Source organism: Mustela erminea, chromosome 5, assembly GCF_009829155.1.
Source record: "Mustela erminea isolate mMusErm1 chromosome 5, mMusErm1.Pri, whole genome shotgun sequence".
NCBI classification, from domain to species: domain Eukaryota; kingdom Metazoa; phylum Chordata; class Mammalia; order Carnivora; family Mustelidae; genus Mustela; species Mustela erminea.
The window spans coordinates 75,157,821-75,176,281 of record NC_045618.1 but is presented as its reverse complement, the minus strand read 5'-3'; the positions used below and the strand labels follow the sequence as shown (position 1 = coordinate 75,176,281).

At 57.6% G+C, this 18,461-nt stretch overlaps 1 protein-coding gene and 1 long non-coding RNA gene across 2 annotated transcripts in view; one reads left to right on the top strand and one right to left on the bottom strand.

Annotated features, from left to right (window-relative positions):
* The window catches only part of LOC116591159, a 32,459-nt gene that overhangs the window by 4,528 nt on the left and 9,470 nt on the right, over positions 1 to 18,461 (bottom strand). Inside the window, exon 2 of the long non-coding RNA XR_004285855.1 lies at positions 590 to 666. This is a non-coding gene — a long non-coding RNA (uncharacterized LOC116591159). The remainder of the gene's footprint in view (positions 1 to 589; positions 667 to 18,461) is intronic.
* Positions 1 to 18,461, top strand: part of ZFHX2 (zinc finger homeobox 2) — a 28,984-nt gene that overhangs the window by 8,981 nt on the left and 1,542 nt on the right. The window contains 9 exon segments of the mRNA XM_032343858.1: positions 6,832 to 8,924; positions 9,118 to 9,635; positions 10,187 to 10,427; positions 11,683 to 11,757; positions 12,211 to 12,269; positions 13,897 to 14,097; positions 14,535 to 14,661; positions 14,837 to 15,810; positions 15,812 to 18,308. Of these exon segments, the coding sequence (XP_032199749.1) occupies positions 6,881 to 8,924; positions 9,118 to 9,635; positions 10,187 to 10,427; positions 11,683 to 11,757; positions 12,211 to 12,269; positions 13,897 to 14,097; positions 14,535 to 14,661; positions 14,837 to 15,810; positions 15,812 to 18,308 (6,736 nt within the window). The 5' untranslated portion in view covers positions 6,832 to 6,880.

Genomic DNA, 18,461 nt, shown 5'->3' with positions numbered 1-18,461 from the left:
CAAGGCTTTCATTCTCTGCTCTGGGATGATGGGGTGTCTTGAGGCCTGGCAATCTAGAGAACAAAGTGAGAAGTGAACTCTGCTGCTGGGCACACTTAGATTTAAATCCTGTCCACTGAAGGCACTGCTCTCAGTTTTTGAAATGGGCAGAAATTAGAGGATGAGTCCTGGTCAAGAGGGACAAGGCAGGGGCACCTGGTTGGCTCAGTTGGTTGGGCACCTGCTTTTGGCTCAGGTTGTGATCCTGGGGTCCTGAGATGGAGCCCCACATGGGGCTCTCTGTTCAGCAGGGAGCCTGCTTCTCCCTCCCTCTCTGCCTGCCACTCCCCCTGCTTGTGCTCTCTCCCCCTCTCTCTCTGTCAATAAATAAAAACTTTAAAAAAAAAACAAAACAAGAAGGGGCAAGGTGGAAGGAAAGTTGTCTCCTACCTGCAAACACCTTGCTCTACTCTGTGGGCGGAGCTAGCGAAGAGAGAAGGAAAAGAACTAACCTGACCATCCAGTGTCCACTGGACATGCACACAGTGGCCAGAAAGGAAGGAATCCTTCTTCACATTTTCCCAGATAAGGAAATAGACAAGTAACTTACCAAGGTGGCACAGCTGATGAGTGAGGGAATCAGCACTGAACCTGGGTCTGCATGAATCCAAAGCCCATGTTCTTCCCCTATCCTAAAAATAAAGCTCATTAAGTCAGAGTTTATTTGCTGTTTATACCAAAGAGTCCTCCTGAGACAGGGCACTCACTCCATCTTTTTCTCTTCAAGACCCTCTTCTCCATGTCTGAGGCCTCTTGAAAGCAACAGGTTGAGACAAAATGAGGTGAGAGCCCAGGGCAAAGTGAGTGTGGAAGAGAGCAGTGCTGTAAGCAAGAATTTCAGAGAGGAAAAGAGAAAATTGTCTGGAGGGCTCTGATGGGGAAATCATTGTATGTAAATTTTAAGCAGAAGTGCTGGTGCTCTCAGGCAGACTTTTCAGGGAAAGCCTTTGCCTTGTCCTTGGGCTTGGAGAAAAGAAGGGAGTGGGGTTTTGCTTTCTGGTTTAAGGACGGGAGGCCAGGAAGAGAAAGGCGATCTGTTCCTCTGCCTGTCTTCTCTTTGGTGCTGTTCCTTTCGTAACCACTAGGGGGCAGTAGTGTTCCTTCCCTTCTCCTAGTCGGCTGGGGCCGGGAGGGGGCGCTACCCACGGATAGTCTTAGTCTCGCTGGGCTCTGAGGCAGCGCCCCTGGCCGGCTTTGCCTTGGCTTCCGCGGGCCAGCGTGACCCCACGCCCTAATTCCTCCTTGGTGAGGGGCAGATTGTCTCCTTCCTCGGGCCTCCTCCTTTCTTTGGTCCTTTCTTTACCCTTGCTCCTTTAGCTCCTGTAGTTCTCGGGTCTTAAGTCTCACTATGTTCTGCCTGCCTCGCGTGGTCTCACAGCCCACCTCAGACGGTCATAACGTCCCATTCAAGCCTTTTGGCCCATCTGTCTCTCTCCCCATAGTTTTCTGGGTCCCACTGTCTGTGTTGGAGCCTCCAGGCTCCCTCCTGTTCTAGGTACTGTGTGTCTGCCCGGAGAACAGGGAGCGCACATCAAGACGGAGGAATTTTTGTGCAGCTATTTACTGGGTGTCTTTCTGAGGAACAGGTCTGTGCAGTTCAGTGAGGACGGCTGTGGAGCAGCCGCTCCCCAGCTCAGCTTTGACAGTATCTCAGCCTTCTCTTCTCAGCCTGAGCAGCAGCCAGGAACAAGGCTCTGGAAAGAGGAAGAGGGCAACAGAAACAAACAAACAAAAAAGAAAATCTCTAATATTTCTCCATCACTCCGTCTTCCCTTTTCTCCGCTCCTCGCCCCAGGAGGGAAGGAAGCATTAGGGAGAGAAATGGAATGAAGGGGCAGCAGGGGAGCTCTGGAGACTGAGGGCCATTTTGGAGCTGGAAGATTCCTCTCAGGGGACGGCTACACCCTCAGAACTCTCCACCCTCCCTTGGCTCCAGGCCTGCCTCCTCCCATCCCCCTCGGTGGCAGCAGCCTTGTAATTTAAAGCTCTCTCTGTCGCCTCTAATGTGATCCTCTCGTTTTATTGACTCTCTCTGCCGTCTGTGGCGCCCCTTCACATCAATCTCCGCTCTAATCACACCGCCGCCACTGCCTGCTGTCTCCCCTAACCCCTCTCCTCCTGGGCCCCAGCCCTTGCTGCCACCTTTCCTTTGACTGTCCCTCCACTTCCACCCTCTGCCTGGCCTGCCCTCTTCGCCCCCTCCCTCCCCCAGAGGCAGGAATGCCAGGGCCCTTGAGGGGCACCTTCTCCCCTTCCCCACCTCTTGGATGTGCACCAAGGGAGAGGAGACGCCCTTAAGGACAGCCCGGACCTACAGGAGGAATGGCAGCAGTCTGAGGGTGGACAGGACGCTTGGCCCGGGGCTGGGGGGTAGGTGGAGGGTGGCTTGGTTCATCATCTGGTTTTGCACCATCTCCAGCGAGAGCTGCAGACTGAGTTCCAGGTAGGAAGCGCAAGGAGAGGGACACAGGCCCAGAGAGGGAAGGAAGAAAAGAGTGAGGAGGAGGGAAATGGAAGGAGGGGGGAAAAGGTGAAAAACTAATTGCTGCAGTTAAAGGTTTATAATAAATAGAGGGTGAGGGGGGAGAAATGCAGAGAAGTGGGGGGAGGAGTGGGGGGGCGCACTGAGGCAGAGATAAATTTGCAATTGAAATTCTTTCCTGTAGAGGAGGAGGGGGGAGGTGGGGAAGAGATTTGCAATTTTAAACAGCTGCCGACCTCCCCTCAGCTGTCTGGGTCTCACCCACAAGCTAGCCCAAAGCTAAAACTCCTTTGGTTTCTAGCTAGCAATCAGCTGGGTCTTTTTCCAGGCCTGGGAAATAAAAGCTTTGGAGAAAGGATCTGGGGCTTAGGTCTTCCTAGTACCTCCTCTGAAGTTGGAGCTGGAGTTGGGAGGCAGGAGGAAGCCGCTGAACGGTGGGATGTAGGCGCGGTGGCCCCGCGGGCCGGAGCACCACCCAGGTCAGCCCTCCATGGCAGGGTCCCGGAGAAGCCCCTCGGGCCCAACCTCAGTCCTTCTCACCAGGTGGGGCGGTGGAAGGGTGGCAAGCCCCCATTGTGGGGGGTGACAGTGGATTGTCAGACCCTCGTGAGCCAGCGCATCTACCCCCAAGGATTCTGCGGGGGGACACCTTTCTCAGACAGGGTCGGGCTTCTGCTTTCTGGGTATCTAGGATAACCCCTCCATCTAATTCCTTTACTTCCCTCTTGGTTTTCCAACGACCTCCCACCTCCCCCCCCCACCCCTCCACCCCTCGCCCAGGTGCTGATTTGCATTTTCATTAGCATGCTGCTCCAGCCCCACGCGGAGCTCCTTAATGGCTCCGACTTCACGCCTGGCTAGCCCCCCAGGAGGAGGGGGTGAGTGGGAAAGGGGGCCTGCAGGCTAGGTGGGGCCAGACTGAAGACCAAGTCCTAATGGAAGAGTCTGAAGGTGAGGGTTAGAGGTGGCCCAGGGAAGGAGAGGCCACATCTCTTCCCGGCACTGGGCTGAGCTCGGAAGGTTAAGTTATTAGAGATTGGCTGATAGTAAAAACTGGAAAGGATGCAAGCCACTTAGGACATGGGGAGAAGTATGGGATGGTGATGTCTGGGGAATTGGTGAGTTGGGTGGGGGCAGGGAGGTGTGGTCTTCAAGGTAAAAAGGTTGGGAGCAGCCTGGGAGGCTAGGTGCTTCTAGTCAGCAGGACGGAGCCCGGGAATTCTGATTGCTAGGCGGTTGGAGGCGGTTTTGGTCTGTATTGGGTCTGAGAACCAACCAGGTAGTTGGAGGGGCCCAGATCTCTGGGCCCCACCGGTCCTTTTCTTGTTTCACCTTGGACCTGCGTGACAGTCAGCAGCTTGCTCAACCTCTCTGTAAAGTAAGGTGGTTGGTTGTTACATTAAATGAGATTATTGATGAAAGCATTTAGCACAGTACCAGGACTGTGGCAGATGGACCTGGATAGCTTCTAATAATAATATTACTGTTACTTTTTTTTTTTTTTTTTTAATCTCTTTGGGGAGGAGGAGGTTAATCACATTGCAGCTGTTATCTTCCAACTGGCCAGGGAAGCCTCTGCCTATTCCGCGTGCAGTGACCAGCGATGGATGATCTGGAGGGCACCTGCAGGCCAGTGAAAGTTCACTGTGGCCTCCCTTGCCAGAGGACCTTGACTTAGGGCAACTACCCCTTCATTGAGTGGAAAATCTGAGGGTCTTTCCTAGAGTTCATTCATTCAACACATAATGTATTGACTACACGTGGCAGGCATGTTTCATGGTGCTAATGATAGAGTAATAAATAACACAAGAGTTCTTGCTCTCCTGGCATTGACCTTCTAGAATTCTAGGCAGAAATAAGTAAACCAGGAAATAGGAGGTAGTGGTAAAGCTCTGAAGAAAATAACCCCCAGGGCCTGGTAGCCTCTGTAGGGAGGGAAGGCCTGTTGGAAGGGGTGACAGGTAAGCAGAGACCTGAATGAGCAGGAGCCACTAAACAGGGTCTAGGCTGTTTACCTTAGGCAAGGCCCTAAGGTGGGAATGAACTTGACATGTTTGAGGAACGGAGAGTAGGCCAGTGGACCGCTGCTAGCCAGCCAGGCGGAGTGGAGGATTTGAAGATGTGTCAGAAGTGGGTAGGCATTAGATGAGATAGATGCTTTTGTAAATCAGGGACAGAGTTTGGATCTTATTCACAGTGCAGTGAGAAATCATGGACAGGTTCTAGGCAGAAATAGAGTTTACGTTTTAAAAGCTGCTTCTTTGTAGTACAACTTTTTTTTTTTTTTTGAAAGATTTTATTTATTTATGTGAGAGAGAGGGAACACAAGTAGGGGAACTGGGAGAGAGAAGCAGGCTTCCTGCCAAGCAGGGAACCTGATGTGGGGTTCGATCCCAGGACCCTGGGATCATGACCTGATCTGAAGGCAGCCGCTTAATGACTGAGCCACCCAGGTGCCCCTACAATTTACATTTTTTTTTTTTAAGATTTTTATTTATTTGTTTGACGGAGAGAGAGCACAAGTAGGCAGATAGGCAGGCAGAGAGAGAGGAAGGGAAACAGGCTCCCCGCCAAGCTGAGAGCCAGATGCGGGGCTTGATCCCAGGACCCTGGGATCATGACCTAAGCCGAAGGCAGAGGCCTTAACCCACTGAGCCACCCAGGTGCCCCTACAATTTACATTTTAAAAGATGCTTCTTTATGATAACTGAAATATGCTTTAAAACAATGTGGGAAAAGGGGAAATGGGTGAGGATATGGATGGAACAAGACCAACCATGTGTTGGTGGCTTTTGAAGCTGAGTGATGAGAACAAAAGGGTTCCTGTACTTTTATATAGGTCTGGCAGTTTTCTTTTAAGATTTTATTTATTTAGGGGCACCTGGGTGACTCAGTGGGTTAAAGCCTCTGCCTTTGGTTCAGATCATGATGCCAGGGTCCTGGGATCAAGCCCCGCATCGGGCTCTCTGCTCAGCGGGGAGCTTGCTTCCTTTCCTCTCTCTCTGCCTGCCTCGCTGCCTACTTGTGATCTCTGTCTGTCAAATAAATAAATAAAATCTTTTAAAAAATTTTTTATTTATTTGACTCAGAAAGAGAGATCACAAACAGGCAGAGAGGCCGGCGTGGGGGGGGGGAGCAGGCTCCCTGCCGAGCAGAGAGCCCAATGCGGGGCTCGATTCCAGGACCCTGAGATCGTGACCTGAGCCACCCAGGCACCCCTTCTTTTATTTTTTTAAAGATTTTATTTATTTATTTGAGAGCACACGCGTGAGAGAGAGAAAGCGTGAAGGGGGGGGGAAGTTCAGAGGGAGAGGCAGACTCCCTGCTGAGCCAGGAGCCTGATGATGCTGGGACTTGATCCCTGGATTCCATGATCATGACCTGAGCCAAAGGCAGATGCTTAACCCAATGAGCCACCCAGGCACCTTGGCATTTTTCATAATTGAAAATTAAATGAAAGATCTTTCCTGCTGCTGGATGGAAGGAGACTGGGCTGTAGGGGCAGTAGTGGAAGTGGAGGCCTCTATGTGAAGTCTGTTGCCCTGGTTCAGGAAGGGCAGTGGCTTGGGCCACGATGGTGCTAGTGGAGAGGACGCTGGTGGAGGGACAGGACAGGTGTCTGAGAGGTTGCTCTCCAGTTGCATATGAGTGGGAGCAAGAGGAACCTTATAGGTTTTTACTGATTTTTTAAAAAGAATTTATTTATTTGATAGCACAAATAGGGGGAGGCAGGCAGAGAGAGAGGGAGAAGCAGGCTCCCCGAGGCAGGAAGCCCGATGTGGGACTCGATCCCAGAACCCTGGGATCATGACCTGAGCTGAAGGCGGAGGCTTAAGCCACTGTGCCATCCAGTTGCCCTTGGTTTTTATTGATTTTTTAAAGATTTTATTCATTTGATAGAGACAGAGAGACAGATTGAGAGAACGAGTGGGAGGAAGGGCAGAGGAAGAAGTGGACTCCCCCCTGGGATCACGACCCGAGCCGAAGGTAGACGCTCAACCGACCAAGCCACCCAGGTGCCTGCCCACTTTTTAGCTTTTTTGCCTAAGCAACCAGCTCAATGGAGGTACCAATTTTTGAGAGAGGAAAGATGGGAAGACCAAATTCAGGGGAGAAATACAGAGTTCTGATTTTGAACACGCTATGTTTGAAGACTTAGCACTAAGGCGAAGCTTCACGTTGGCGGACGGTACCTGAGTCTGTGCTCGGGAAAGAAGCGAGTGGGGCTGGAGTATCTGGAGGGTCGACTGCCTGGCTGAGTGTCTCCTGCCATCTCACGGCCCCACTCTCTCTCCACGTTTCCCCTGCAGGGTACTGGCTGTCACGCTGAGATGAACCCCCAGCACCCCTCCGTCAGCAATGGCTACCCTTAACGCACCGTCTACCGCCGGTGCCACCCCCACCCCTGGGCACCATGCCCCGTCCCCGCCTCCGGACACCTCCTTCCCCAGCACCCCCGCTGACCCTGTCACCAAAGATCCCCCTGCTGCCCCCTCCAGCTCTGAGAGCATGAGGCCCTCAGAGCCGGGGGGACAGGCCCTGGAGCCGGGCTGTGGCCTCGTCCCACCAAAGGAGACTGGGGAGCCCCGAGAAGAGCCTGGCTGTGGTGGCTTCTCACCAAAGGACCTAGGAGTTCGAGAGGACAAGGAGCAGGAGGAGGAAGGAGGTGGGCTCCCACCCGTGGACCTAAGCAACCATTTGTTCTTCATAGCTGGTGGTGAGGCCTACCTCGCAGCCAAGCTGTCCCTGACAGGTGGCAGTGAACTGTTACCAAAGGGCTTCCCTTGGGGCGAGGTGGGAATCAAAGAAGAGCCCGGCCTGCCCCTCCTTGCCCACTCGACCCCTGCACTCCTCACTGCCCTTCATATCCAACATGGCTTTGACCCAATCCAAGGCTTTAGCTCTTCTGACCAAATTCTGTCCCGTGATACCTCAGCGCCATCTCCGGCCACCTGTGAGGGAAGGGATGGAGCCTTCTGGAGCTACCAGCTGGCTCCAAACCCACCCGGAGATCCCAAAGATGGCCCTATGGAGAGCAGGGGAGGAGACCACAGGGCACTCTTCTGGCTCTGCCTCCTGTGCCGCCTGGGTTTCAGTAGGCCCCAGGCTTTTATGGGTCACACACAGTCTCATGGGGTGAAGCTCACCCCTGCTCAACACCTGGGCCTGCCCAGTAACGCAGCTGTGCTCCAGGTGGGAGAGGAGGGCTGCACGGCCCTCCTAAGCTTTCTGGAACCAAAACCACCTACTCAGCCCCCTCTAGAAGGCCTCCCCAACAACAGCAGCACAGCGAGTACAGAGGCGAACGGACCCCCACCCGAGGACGGCCCCACTGAGGCCAAAGCCCAGGCACCTGTCCTGCCTGCCGACGAAGTCATGGCCCTCAGCCCGCCCTCCCCGCCCGCAACCCCCGCCACCTGGGACCCCAGCCCAGCCGAAGCCAAAGAATCACAGATGGCAGCAGGTGAGGCAGGGCCAGATTGGCTCTCCGAGGGGCAAGAAGAGGACGGAGGGCTCTGCCCCCCACTCAACCAAAGCTCACCCGCCTCCAAGGAGGGGGGCACTCTCCCTGCCCTCGTCGGCTCCCCTGAAGACTCCAGCGACCCACCGCAGCCCTACCGCCTGGCTGACGACTATACCCCGGCCCCCGCAGCCTTCCAGGGCCTCAGCCTGTCCAGCCACATGTCTCTGTTACACTCTCGCAACTCCTGCAAGACGCTCAAGTGTCCCAAGTGCAACTGGCACTACAAGTACCAGCAGACCCTGGATGTGCACATGCGGGAGAAGCACCCTGAAAGCAACAGCCACTGCAGCTACTGCAGCGCGGGCGGCGCGCACCCCCGCCTGGCCCGGGGCGAGAGCTACAACTGCGGCTACAAGCCCTACCGCTGCGATGTGTGCAACTACTCCACCACCACCAAGGGCAACCTCAGTATCCACATGCAGTCAGATAAGCACCTGGCCAACCTTCAGGGCTTCCAGGCGGGCCCCGGGGGCCAGGGCAGCCCCCCAGAGGCGGCGCTCCCCGCTGTTGCCGGGGACAAGGAGCCCAAGACCAAATCTTCCTGGCAGTGCAAGGTGTGCAGCTATGAGACCAACATCTCCCGCAACCTGCGCATCCACATGACCTCTGAGAAACACATGCAGAATGTGCTGCTGCTGCACCAGGGGCTGCCGCTGGGCCTGCCGCCTGGGCTGGTGGGGCCAGGCCCCCCGCCACCGCCAGGAGCCGCCCCCACCCCCACCCCTGAACTCTTCCAGTACTTCGGGCCACAGGCCCTGGGGCAGCCTCAGGCTCCCTTGCCCGGCTCTGGGCTGAGGCCAGACAAGCCCCTGGAAGCCCAGCTGCTTCTCAATGGATTCCACCACCTTGGAGCGTCTGCTCGCAAGTTCCCCACACCTGGTAAGTAGCCTGGGTTCTGCACCCGGTTCCCCTCCTCCCTTCCCCGGGCCCAAACTCTAGTCCCTATGTGCTCCTAAGGGCCAGCACCCCCCCAATCCCCCTCCCCCGATAACCCCAGCTCCCTCTGCACTGCCCTCATTTGCCCACCCACCCATTTCCTTCCTTGGGCCACTCATTTGTCTCTGTCCCCCAGCCCCTGGCAGCCTCTCCCCGGATACCCCCCTGCCTCCAAGTCAGCTCCTGGGCCCCTTGTCCGATGGCCTGCCCACCTCACCGCCCCCAGACGACAGCCCGGCCCTGAAGGTGTTCCGCTGCCTGGTGTGCCAGGCCTTCAGCACGGACAGCCTGGAGCTGCTGCTCTACCACTGCAGCGTGGGCCGGAGCCTCCCGGAGGCTGAGTGGAAGGAGGTGGCCGGGGACACCCACCGCTGCAAACTCTGCTGCTATGGCACCCAGCTGAAGGCCAACTTCCAACTCCACCTCAAGACTGACAAACACGCGCAGAAGTACCAGCTGGCCGCCCACCTAAGGGAGGGTGGTGGGGCCGTGGGCTCCCCTGCCCCAGTGCCCCTGGGAGATGGGGCTCCCTATGGCTCCGTGCCCCCGCTGCACCTGCGCTGCAACATCTGTGACTTCGAGTCCAACAGCAAGGAGAAGATGCAGCTGCACGCCCGGGCTGCAGCCCATGAGGAAAACAGCCAGATCTATAAGGTGAGGGAGGCAGGAAGGGTCTGGCCTTGGAGGGGCCTGGCACAGAGCCCCTGGGACAGAGGAGAGGAGAGGGGCACGGGGATGGACCAGGGAGACACCCACGAGTAGGAGAGTGAGGGGAAAACCTGGAGCGGGCAAGATTGGATAAAATGGCAAGTATGTACCAGGCTCATCGACTTTTTGGAGATGATTATGGAGAGGAGACAAAGGATGATGGACACAGACAAAGTGAACCCAGTACTTTATTCAACTTTTCTGGTGTTTGGGACTAGAGAGGTGGGGTCTCTGTCTGCTTAGGCCATCTTGTCAGCAGTTCAAGGGGATGGAAGCAGACTCCATCCCCCTACCAGGAGGGAGTCCAGGATTGGGAGGAGGAAGAGGAGGAGATGGGGGAGGAAGAGCAGTCCTATCCAGGTGGCCAGAGGAGGGCAGAGGGAGTGGGCAGGGTGGGGGTGCTTCTGCTCAGGCTCCCTTGAGGGAGGCAGAGGGGCCCCTGAGATCGAGAGGGGCCTGTCCCTTGGGGCCTGAGCACCCTCTTTCCACGCTTCCAGTTTCTGCTGGAGATGGAAGGGGCAGCAGCCGGGCCCGAGCTGGGGCTGTTCCGCTGCCTGCTGTGCGCATGGGAGACACCGTCCCGCCTGGCTGTGCTACAGCACCTGCGTGCACCGGCCCACCGCGACGCCCAGGCCCAGCGGCGCCTGCAGCTGCTGCAGGGCGGCCCCACGGCCGAGGATGGGCTCTCAGCGCTGCAGAGCATCCTGAGCTTCAGCCATGGGCAGCTGCGGACTCCCGGTGAGGAAGCGGGTGCTGGGGCTTGGGAAAAGGCAACACCCGTGAGGAGAAATGGGTCTGTGGACAGTCGAGAGCATGAGAAAGGAGCCCCCATGAAGGCGTGATGAAACCGGGTGTGGGGAACAGTGGGGCGGCCCGGGGGAGACTCTTGGGAGGGAGGAGACAGAGGAGGGCAGCGGCTTTGCTGGGTGGTGAGCAGAGAACGGGAGGGGAGGGGAAGGGAGGAGAGGAGGAGTCGCCTGGCAATTGCGAATGGTAAGCAGGGTTCCAGCAACACTAGCTAGGTGTTGGGGGTAGCAGGCGCTGGTCAGGAAGGAGAGAGGAGGTAGAAGAACAGAATGGAATCCGCTTCATGCTGGGCAAGAGATGGGAGCTGTGGTCCTGGCCCTAAGGCAGCAGGGAGCAGAAGCCCTTGTCAGGCTCCCCAACCTCTTCCTGTCTCCTAGGAGGTCTTCAGCCCGAAGGCTAGGCTTAGGGTCCCCCTTAGGCAGCTGAGGTTGTACCAACAGAGATCAGGAACAGCCAGCCAGGCACCACTGATCCAGAGGGTGCAGGAGAAGAGCCTGTCAGAGGTTGGGCACGGGCATCCGGGCTTGCAGGGGCCAGCGGCGGGCGAGGGTGAGGGTGCGGGCAGCAGGAACCAGGAACAGGCCGCATTGACTGGTGCTAATTGAATTGCCAATATGCTGGCTGGAGTTAAGTGCCGGAGGGGCCCAGATCAATAGCTAATGATCCTGGCGCAGGGCTGAACGGAGTTAAGGAACTTTAACACTTTAATTAGGCTGCCACCGAAAATAAATTCCTACACATCTGTCAATTCTTACTTGAGTGGTAATCTCCTCTCCCAGATAGACCTGCTGCCTCCTGCTCACCGCACCTGCTTCCATTTCAGGCCTCACCTTCCTTCTTCGGTGCCCCTCCCTTTATGGTTCTGGGCTCCCTGCTTCCAGGACCAGTCAAGACAGGGAGCCAAGTTGGGCCCCATCTCTGCTGCCTATGGCCAGACTTGCTTCCTCATCCTGAAATGACGAGGGCTGGGCTCATAGAGAGGATCTCTTATGCCCTCTTAGCTCTAATCCCATCATTTCTCCTTCATCCTGTATTTCTTTTTGGCAGCTTTTTGTCCTCTCCGGCCTGGTGGCTCATCCATCCATCTTCTCCTCCTGGCTGCTTGTCCTGCTTCCTCTGCCCTGTGTCTTCCCTTTCCTGATGCTTCACTCTTTTATTAAGCCGACTCTCCCCTCCTCCTACACAGGGAAGCCTCCTGTCACGCCCTTAGCTGAGCCGCCCACCCCTGAAAAAGATGCTCAGAACAAAACAGAACAATTGGGTGAGTTGCTCAACTGGTCCCTTTTCCCTCTATCCCTGCCCCATTTCCCGCCCCGCTCCCTGCCCTGTTCCTCATACATTCTGAGATGCAGAGGGGATATGGCAGTAATCTAGATGCACAGCAAGGCCTCCTGGGCACAGGGAGCCAAACTGATGCAAGAAAGGACTCACCAGAGGGAAAGGAAGAGGGGGAGCCCCAAAAGGCTCAAAACTGGCCATCCCGCTAATCTGGGGTCAGCCCTGCTGGGCCTTCTCTCCCTGTATTGAGTACAGCAGCTTTGTATTTTCCTGCCTTCCCCCCTTTCCCCAGAGCCTACCCTCTACTCTGGAAGCTCTCTGCTACAAATCAGGTCATCTTAAGGGTCAGGGTCGGCAGGGTGGGGGTGGGGATGGGCATCTGGAAAGGAAGAGGGAGGGCTGTCAGAGTCTCTTTAATCTCCTCTCTTTTTCAAAGCTTCTGAAGAGGCAGATAGCAAGACTGGCCCTCCAGGAGACAATGCCAACCAGACCACGGTCAGAACTGGGGTAACCGGGAAAAGCTGGGGTCAGGGGTCTGGTGTTACTGTGATCTGTTCATATTCTAAAGCCTAAAATTCTCCTTGGTAGAGCTTTACACACAGATTTCAGACTTAAAGGTAGATGGAATTTTGTCAGGCTTGTGACTTATCTGAGAACGCCACACTGAGAAACGCCACCTAGGGCCAGTCAGGTGTTCAGCACCACAGAGGGGCTGGAGGACAGAGGGAGAAGACAAGGGCGGGCAGGACTTGAGAGAGATGGGGAGACAGAAGCTGTGTGGAGGTAGGAAAGGCTGAAAGCAGGAGGACAGAGGGGGTAAGACACAAGTGAAGAAATGAAAAGAGAAAGCCCAAACCATAAGACTAGCTGCTGCCCAGCTCTCTCTTCCTGTCATGACCAGAAAGACACAATGGTCATCTCCTGCAGAAGGCCCTGAGCCTGCAGGGAAGCATCTGGGCACCCCCTTCCTGAGGGTTGAGGCCCCAGCCCAGATGACTGACCTAGATAGCAAACTCCACAGCTCTCTAAGTCTGGCCTCAGGGCTCGGCCTGGGGTAGGCAGGACCTGGGTGGTTTAGCTCTGTGGCTGCGAAGTGGTATTGTGAGGGGACTCCCAGCCTGGGTCCCACGGCACCGTGCTGCCCCTCAGCTCGCACCATTACTGCATTCTCACAGATGACAATGCTGGCTGGGCCTGCCTCCTCGCTCCTGTTCCCTCCTGCTCCCTCCTGCAGACCCAATGCAGATGTCTGCTGCTAGGGCCGAGGGCTTTAACATGAGCATCTGGATGCCCTTCCTTTCTGGCCATTCCCTCCCCCAGTATGTGGGCTTGGACCAGTGGCACCAGCCGGCAGGAGAGGTTGTGAACCGAGCTGGGCAGATCTGCGGCAGGCTGGAGGTTAGGCAGTCAGGTGACTAAGGCTGTGGCAGGGCCTTCCCTTGGCCCCACCCCTCAGGAGGTGTGGGCGGGAATGCGCCAGCAGAGCCAGGCCAGAATTTTCCTGGGCCGCTGGGGGAGCTGTGGTGTTTGTTTACATTAAGAAGGGAAAAAGGAAAAGAGAGTGGGAGCCGCTAAGCCGCTGGAAGAATGAGCCAGCTTCTGAGCAGACAGGTAGGCAGGACCCCTCTACAGAAGACACTCAGGTTAGGGACCTTGGAGGCGCAGAGTGGGCGGGGATGAAGGAGCAGCCTCTGGTTCCAGATGTGCAGAGGGCCGGGGAGCCATTCCCCAGAGATGACGCTGACAGGGTGGGGGTGGGTAAGAAAACTCAATTCGGGGGAGCAGGTACAGGGCCATACTGTTAGCTGGAGAAGTGAGCAAGGCAGAAGAGATGGGAAAGACAGAGGCCAGAATGGAGGGAGAGACCCGGACAAAGAAGGAAGGCAAGAGCAAGTCTAGCCCAGGCCTTTGTCCCAATCTAAGGGAAATGAGGGAGGAGCCAGCTTCTTGCCTCTGGCTGGATCCCCGTGATGCCTTGAAGCCTTCGTTTGGGGCTCACTCCTCCTAAATTGGACGTGAGGGATCTTGCTGTGTTCAGGCACACGGGGTGGGGTGATAGTGGCCCCCCAATTCCCTGATGCCTCCTCCCTTGGCACCCCCTCCCCCCGCTGTGTGTCCCCAGGTGTTCTGCTGTCCGTACTGCAGCTTCCTGAGTCCAGAGCCCGACCAGGTGAGGGCTCACACACTCTCCCAGCATGCAGTGCAGCCCAAGTACAGGTGCCCGCTATGCCAGGAGCAGCTGGTGGGCCGGCCTGCCCTGCACTTCCACCTTAGCCACCTTCACAATGTGGTGCCCGAGTGCGTGGAGAAGCTGCTGCTTGTGGTGAGTACTGGCTGGGCGAGGACCTGACCTGAGGGGAAGAAAAGGCAGGGGTGTCCAGGCAAGTGTGTATTTGTGTGTGTGTGGTGGGGAGGGTAGTGGTGAGGAAGCAGCATTTCACAGGTTTGGGGTGGTTTTACAGTTGGGGAGCACTTAGCAGAGTTTGTCTGGCTGTCTCTGCCGGTGAGGGAGCTCAGCATTTCCTTCATTTCCATGAAATCCTGACAAGAGCTGTTCAACAGCACGCCCTTGCTGCGGCATTGGAGAGGCAGCAGCCTAGGCCCTCTCCTCTGGGACAGGGCAGAAGGTAGGGGGAGCGAGTCCAGGAGGAGCCCTGAGCTGGGGCTGGGCACAGGTGTGGGCGCAGGTGCAGAGCAGGGTGGCAGGAGTAGCGGGGTGGGGGAGGCGTGGGTCAGTCACTGGGCTTTCTTCCGTTACAGGCCACAACTGTAGAGATGACCTTTATGACCAAAGTGCTGCCTGGGCCTGCTCTCTGCCCGCTGGGGGATGCCCCAGAGCCCCATGCTCTTGGGCCAGAGGCTGCACCCAACAGAGAACAGGATGCAGGTAAGAATGGGGACAGCAAGCCTGTCAAGGTGGCAGGAAAGGGGACCTGGGCTCCACAGACCAGGAGGGTCTGAAGTCAACCGAGGCAAGGATCGGTTGCCCTAGACATTGAGTAGCCCGTGGGGTCTGACCTTAGACCAAGTTCCTTACTTATGGCCCCTTCTCTCTCCCTCAGAAGACCCTCACCTGACCCCTGAAGCCAGTCCTGATCTTCTTCCTGAGCCTCCCCCGCCCTCAGCTGAGGGCCCAGACAAGCCCCGAGGAAGCCCTGATCGATCCCCTTCTCCAGCCCCATCTCCAGCCCCTCGGCCAGAGGCCCCAGTGGAAGAAATGGCCCCTCCACCCACCATGGCTGAGGAGGAAGAGGGGAGTGTCGGGGAGCCACGCCCCACAGAGCCCCCTCCAGCTGACTCTCGCCACCCTCTGACCTATCGGAAGACCACCAACTTTGCCCTGGACAAGTTTCTTGACCCTGCCCGGCCCTATAAGTGCACTGTGTGTAAGGAATCCTTCACACAGAAGAATATCCTCCTGGTCCATTACAACTCTGTCTCCCACCTGCACAAGATGAAGAAGGCTGCCATTGACCCATCCGGCCCTGCCCGAGGAGAGGCGGGCGCCGCGCCTCCCACTGCTGCTGCCACAGACAAGCCCTTCAAGTGCACGGTCTGCCGGGTCTCCTACAACCAGAGCTCCACCCTGGAGATCCATATGCGCTCCGTTCTACACCAGACTCGCTCTCGGGGGACCAAGGCTGATGCCAAGGTGGAGGGGCCAGAGCGAGGTCAGGAAGAGCCCAAAGAGGGCGAGACCGAGGGGGACATGGGCACTGAAAAGAAGGGCCCTGACCCTGGTAGCTTCATATCTGGGTTGCCTTTCCTGTCACCTCCCCCACCTGCCTTGGACCTGCACCGATTCCCAGCCCCACTCTTTACTCCGCCAGTCTTGCCCCCATTCCCTCTGGTGCCCGAATCACTGCTGAAGCTCCAGCAGCAACAGCTGCTCCTGCCCTTCTACCTCCATGACCTCAAGGTGGGGCCCAAGCTGGCACTGGCGGGGCCTGCACCCCTGCTATCCCTGCCAGCTGCCACTCCTCCTCCCCCGCCCCCGCCCCCCAAGGCTGAGCTGGCTGAACGGGAGTGGGAGCGGCCCCCCCGTGGCAGAAGAGGGGAGTGAGGCAAGGCCCACCTCACCCCCCAACTCCACGCCCAGCGAAGCAGCCCGCACTGCAGCCAAAGCCCTTCTAGAAAACTTCGGCTTTGAGCTGGTGATCCAGTACAACGAAGGCAAGCAGGCTGTGCCCCCTCCCCCAACCCCACCCCCACCAGAGGCCCTGGGGGGTGGGGACAAACTGGCCTGTGGGGCCTGTGGGAAACTCTTCTCCAATATGCTCATCCTCAAGACACACGAGGAGCACGTCCACCGCCGATTCCTGCCCTTTGAGGCCCTGAGCCGTTATGCTGCTCAGTTTCGAAAGAGCTATGACAGCCTGTATCCACCACCTGCAGAGCCCCCCAAACCTCCTGATGGGTCACTGGATTCACCAGCTCCCCCACTGGGCCCTCCCTTCCTGGTCCCGGAGCCTGAGGCTGGGGGGACCCATCCCTCTGAGGAGCGGAGCCGGGCAGGACGTTGGCCCCCAGAGGAGGAAGAGAGCTCCAGAGGGAATCTGCCTCCCCTAGTGCCTGCAGGCCGTAGGTTTTCCAGAACCAAGTTCACAGAGTTCCAGACTCAGGCTCTGCAGTCTTTTTTTGAGACCAGTGCCTACCCCAAGGACGGAGAGGTGGAGCGGCTTGCAAGTCTCCTGGGCCTGGCTAGCCGTGTGGTGGTAGTGTGGTTCCAGAATGCCCGCCAGAAAGCACGCAAAAATGCCATCGAGGGTGGGCCTGTGACAACCGGAGGTGGCAACGGGGGAGCCTCTGGCTGCAGGCGCTGCCATGCCACCTTCTCATGCATTTTTGAGCTGGTGCGGCACCTCAAGAAATGCTATGACGACCAGTCCCCTGAAGAGGAGGAGGAAGAGGCAGAGCGAGGGGAAGAGGAGGAAGAGGTAGAGGAGGAGGAAGCAGAGGAGGAACAGAACATGGAACCCCCCACAGGGCCCGAGGGTCCCTCACCAGAGCCCCCGGACCGGGAAGAGCTGAGTCAAGCAGAGGCAACAAAGCCAGGAGGCAAAGAACCTGAAGGGAATGCCCCTCCCTCACCTTCCCCGGCCCACACCTGTGACCAGTGCACCATGTCCTTCCCCAGCCAAGACCTCCTCGCCAGTCACCGGCGGCTGCACTTCTTGCCATCCCTGCAGCCTAGCACGGCCCCGAACCTCCTAGATCTGCCCTTGCTGGTGCTCGGGGAGCGGAGCCCCCTGGTGGCCGGCACTCTGCCCACGCCAGGGCCCCCGCTCAAACGGAAGCATGAGGAGGGCAGCCTGTCCCCGACAGGCAGTGAGGTGGGCGGGGGAGGGGAGAGCGATCCCCCCAGGGACAAGCGCCTGCGCACCACCATCCTGCCGGAGCAGCTGGAGATCCTATACCGCTGGTACATGCAAGACTCCAACCCAACTCGCAAGATGCTCGACTGCATCTCCGAGGAGGTGGGACTCAAAAAGCGAGTGGTGCAGGTCTGGTTCCAGAACACCAGGGCCCGGGAGAGGAAAGGCCAGTTTCGAAGCACCCCTGGGGCAGTGCCCAACCCAGCAGTCAAGCCCATCACGTCTACCCCCGCAGCATTTCCCAAGTTCAACCTCTTGTTGGGCAAGGTAGACGACGGGACTGGGAGGGAGGCCTCAAAGCGGGAAGCACCTGCTTTTCCCTACCCCCCGGTTACCCCTGCCGCCGGGCCCCTGCCTCTTCTGCCACCGGGGAAAGAGGCCACCACCCCAACACCAGAGCCACCACTCCCCCTCCCACCTCCCCCTCCACCCAGTGAGGAAGAGGGTGCCGATGAACCTGCTAAAGCTTCTCCAGAAAGCGAGGCTTGCAGTCCATCTGCAGGCGATCTCAGCGATTCATCTGCTTCCAGTCTGGCTGAACCGGAGTCCCCTGGGGCTGGAGGAAGCAGTGGAGGAGCAGGAGGGGGGTCTGGGGTTCCAGATGGAATGGGGCAACGGCGCTACAGGACCCAGATGAGCAGCCTGCAGTTGAAGATCATGAAAGCCTGCTACGAGGCCTACCGCACCCCGACCATGCAGGAGTGTGAGGTGCTGGGGGAGGAGATTGGGCTGCCCAAGAGAGTCATCCAGGTCTGGTTCCAGAATGCTCGTGCCAAGGAAAAGAAGGCCAAACTGCAGGGGGCAGCAGCTGGCGGGGCTGGGGGCAGCAGTGAGGGCCCCCTGGGAGCCCAGCGCACCGACTGTCCCTACTGTGATGTCAAGTATGATTTCTATGTCTCCTGCCGAGGCCATCTCTTCTCACGCCAGCACCTCGCCAAACTCAAAGAGGCCGTCCGAGCCCAGCTGAAGAGTGAAAGCAAGTGCTACGACTTGGCCCCAGCACCTGAGGCACCCCCGGCTCCCAAGGCCACACCTGCCACCACATCTGCCTCTCTGCCCCTTGGGGCTGCCCCGGCCCTGCCTCGCCTGGCCCCGGTCCTCTTGTCCGGCCCAGCTCTGGCCCAGCCCCCGCTGGGAAGCTTAGCTCCTTTCAGTTCAGGTGAGTGGGCAGTTGGGAGGGGTTGGACTGCAGATGGGAACCCTCTCTAGTGAAGGTCTCCTTTTTTTCCTCCTTGACTCTTCCCATTTCCAGCCTCCTGTGGCCTTCCTTAGTTTCAGGCTCTTTGTGGAGAGAAGGGCGGGAAGGGCGTGT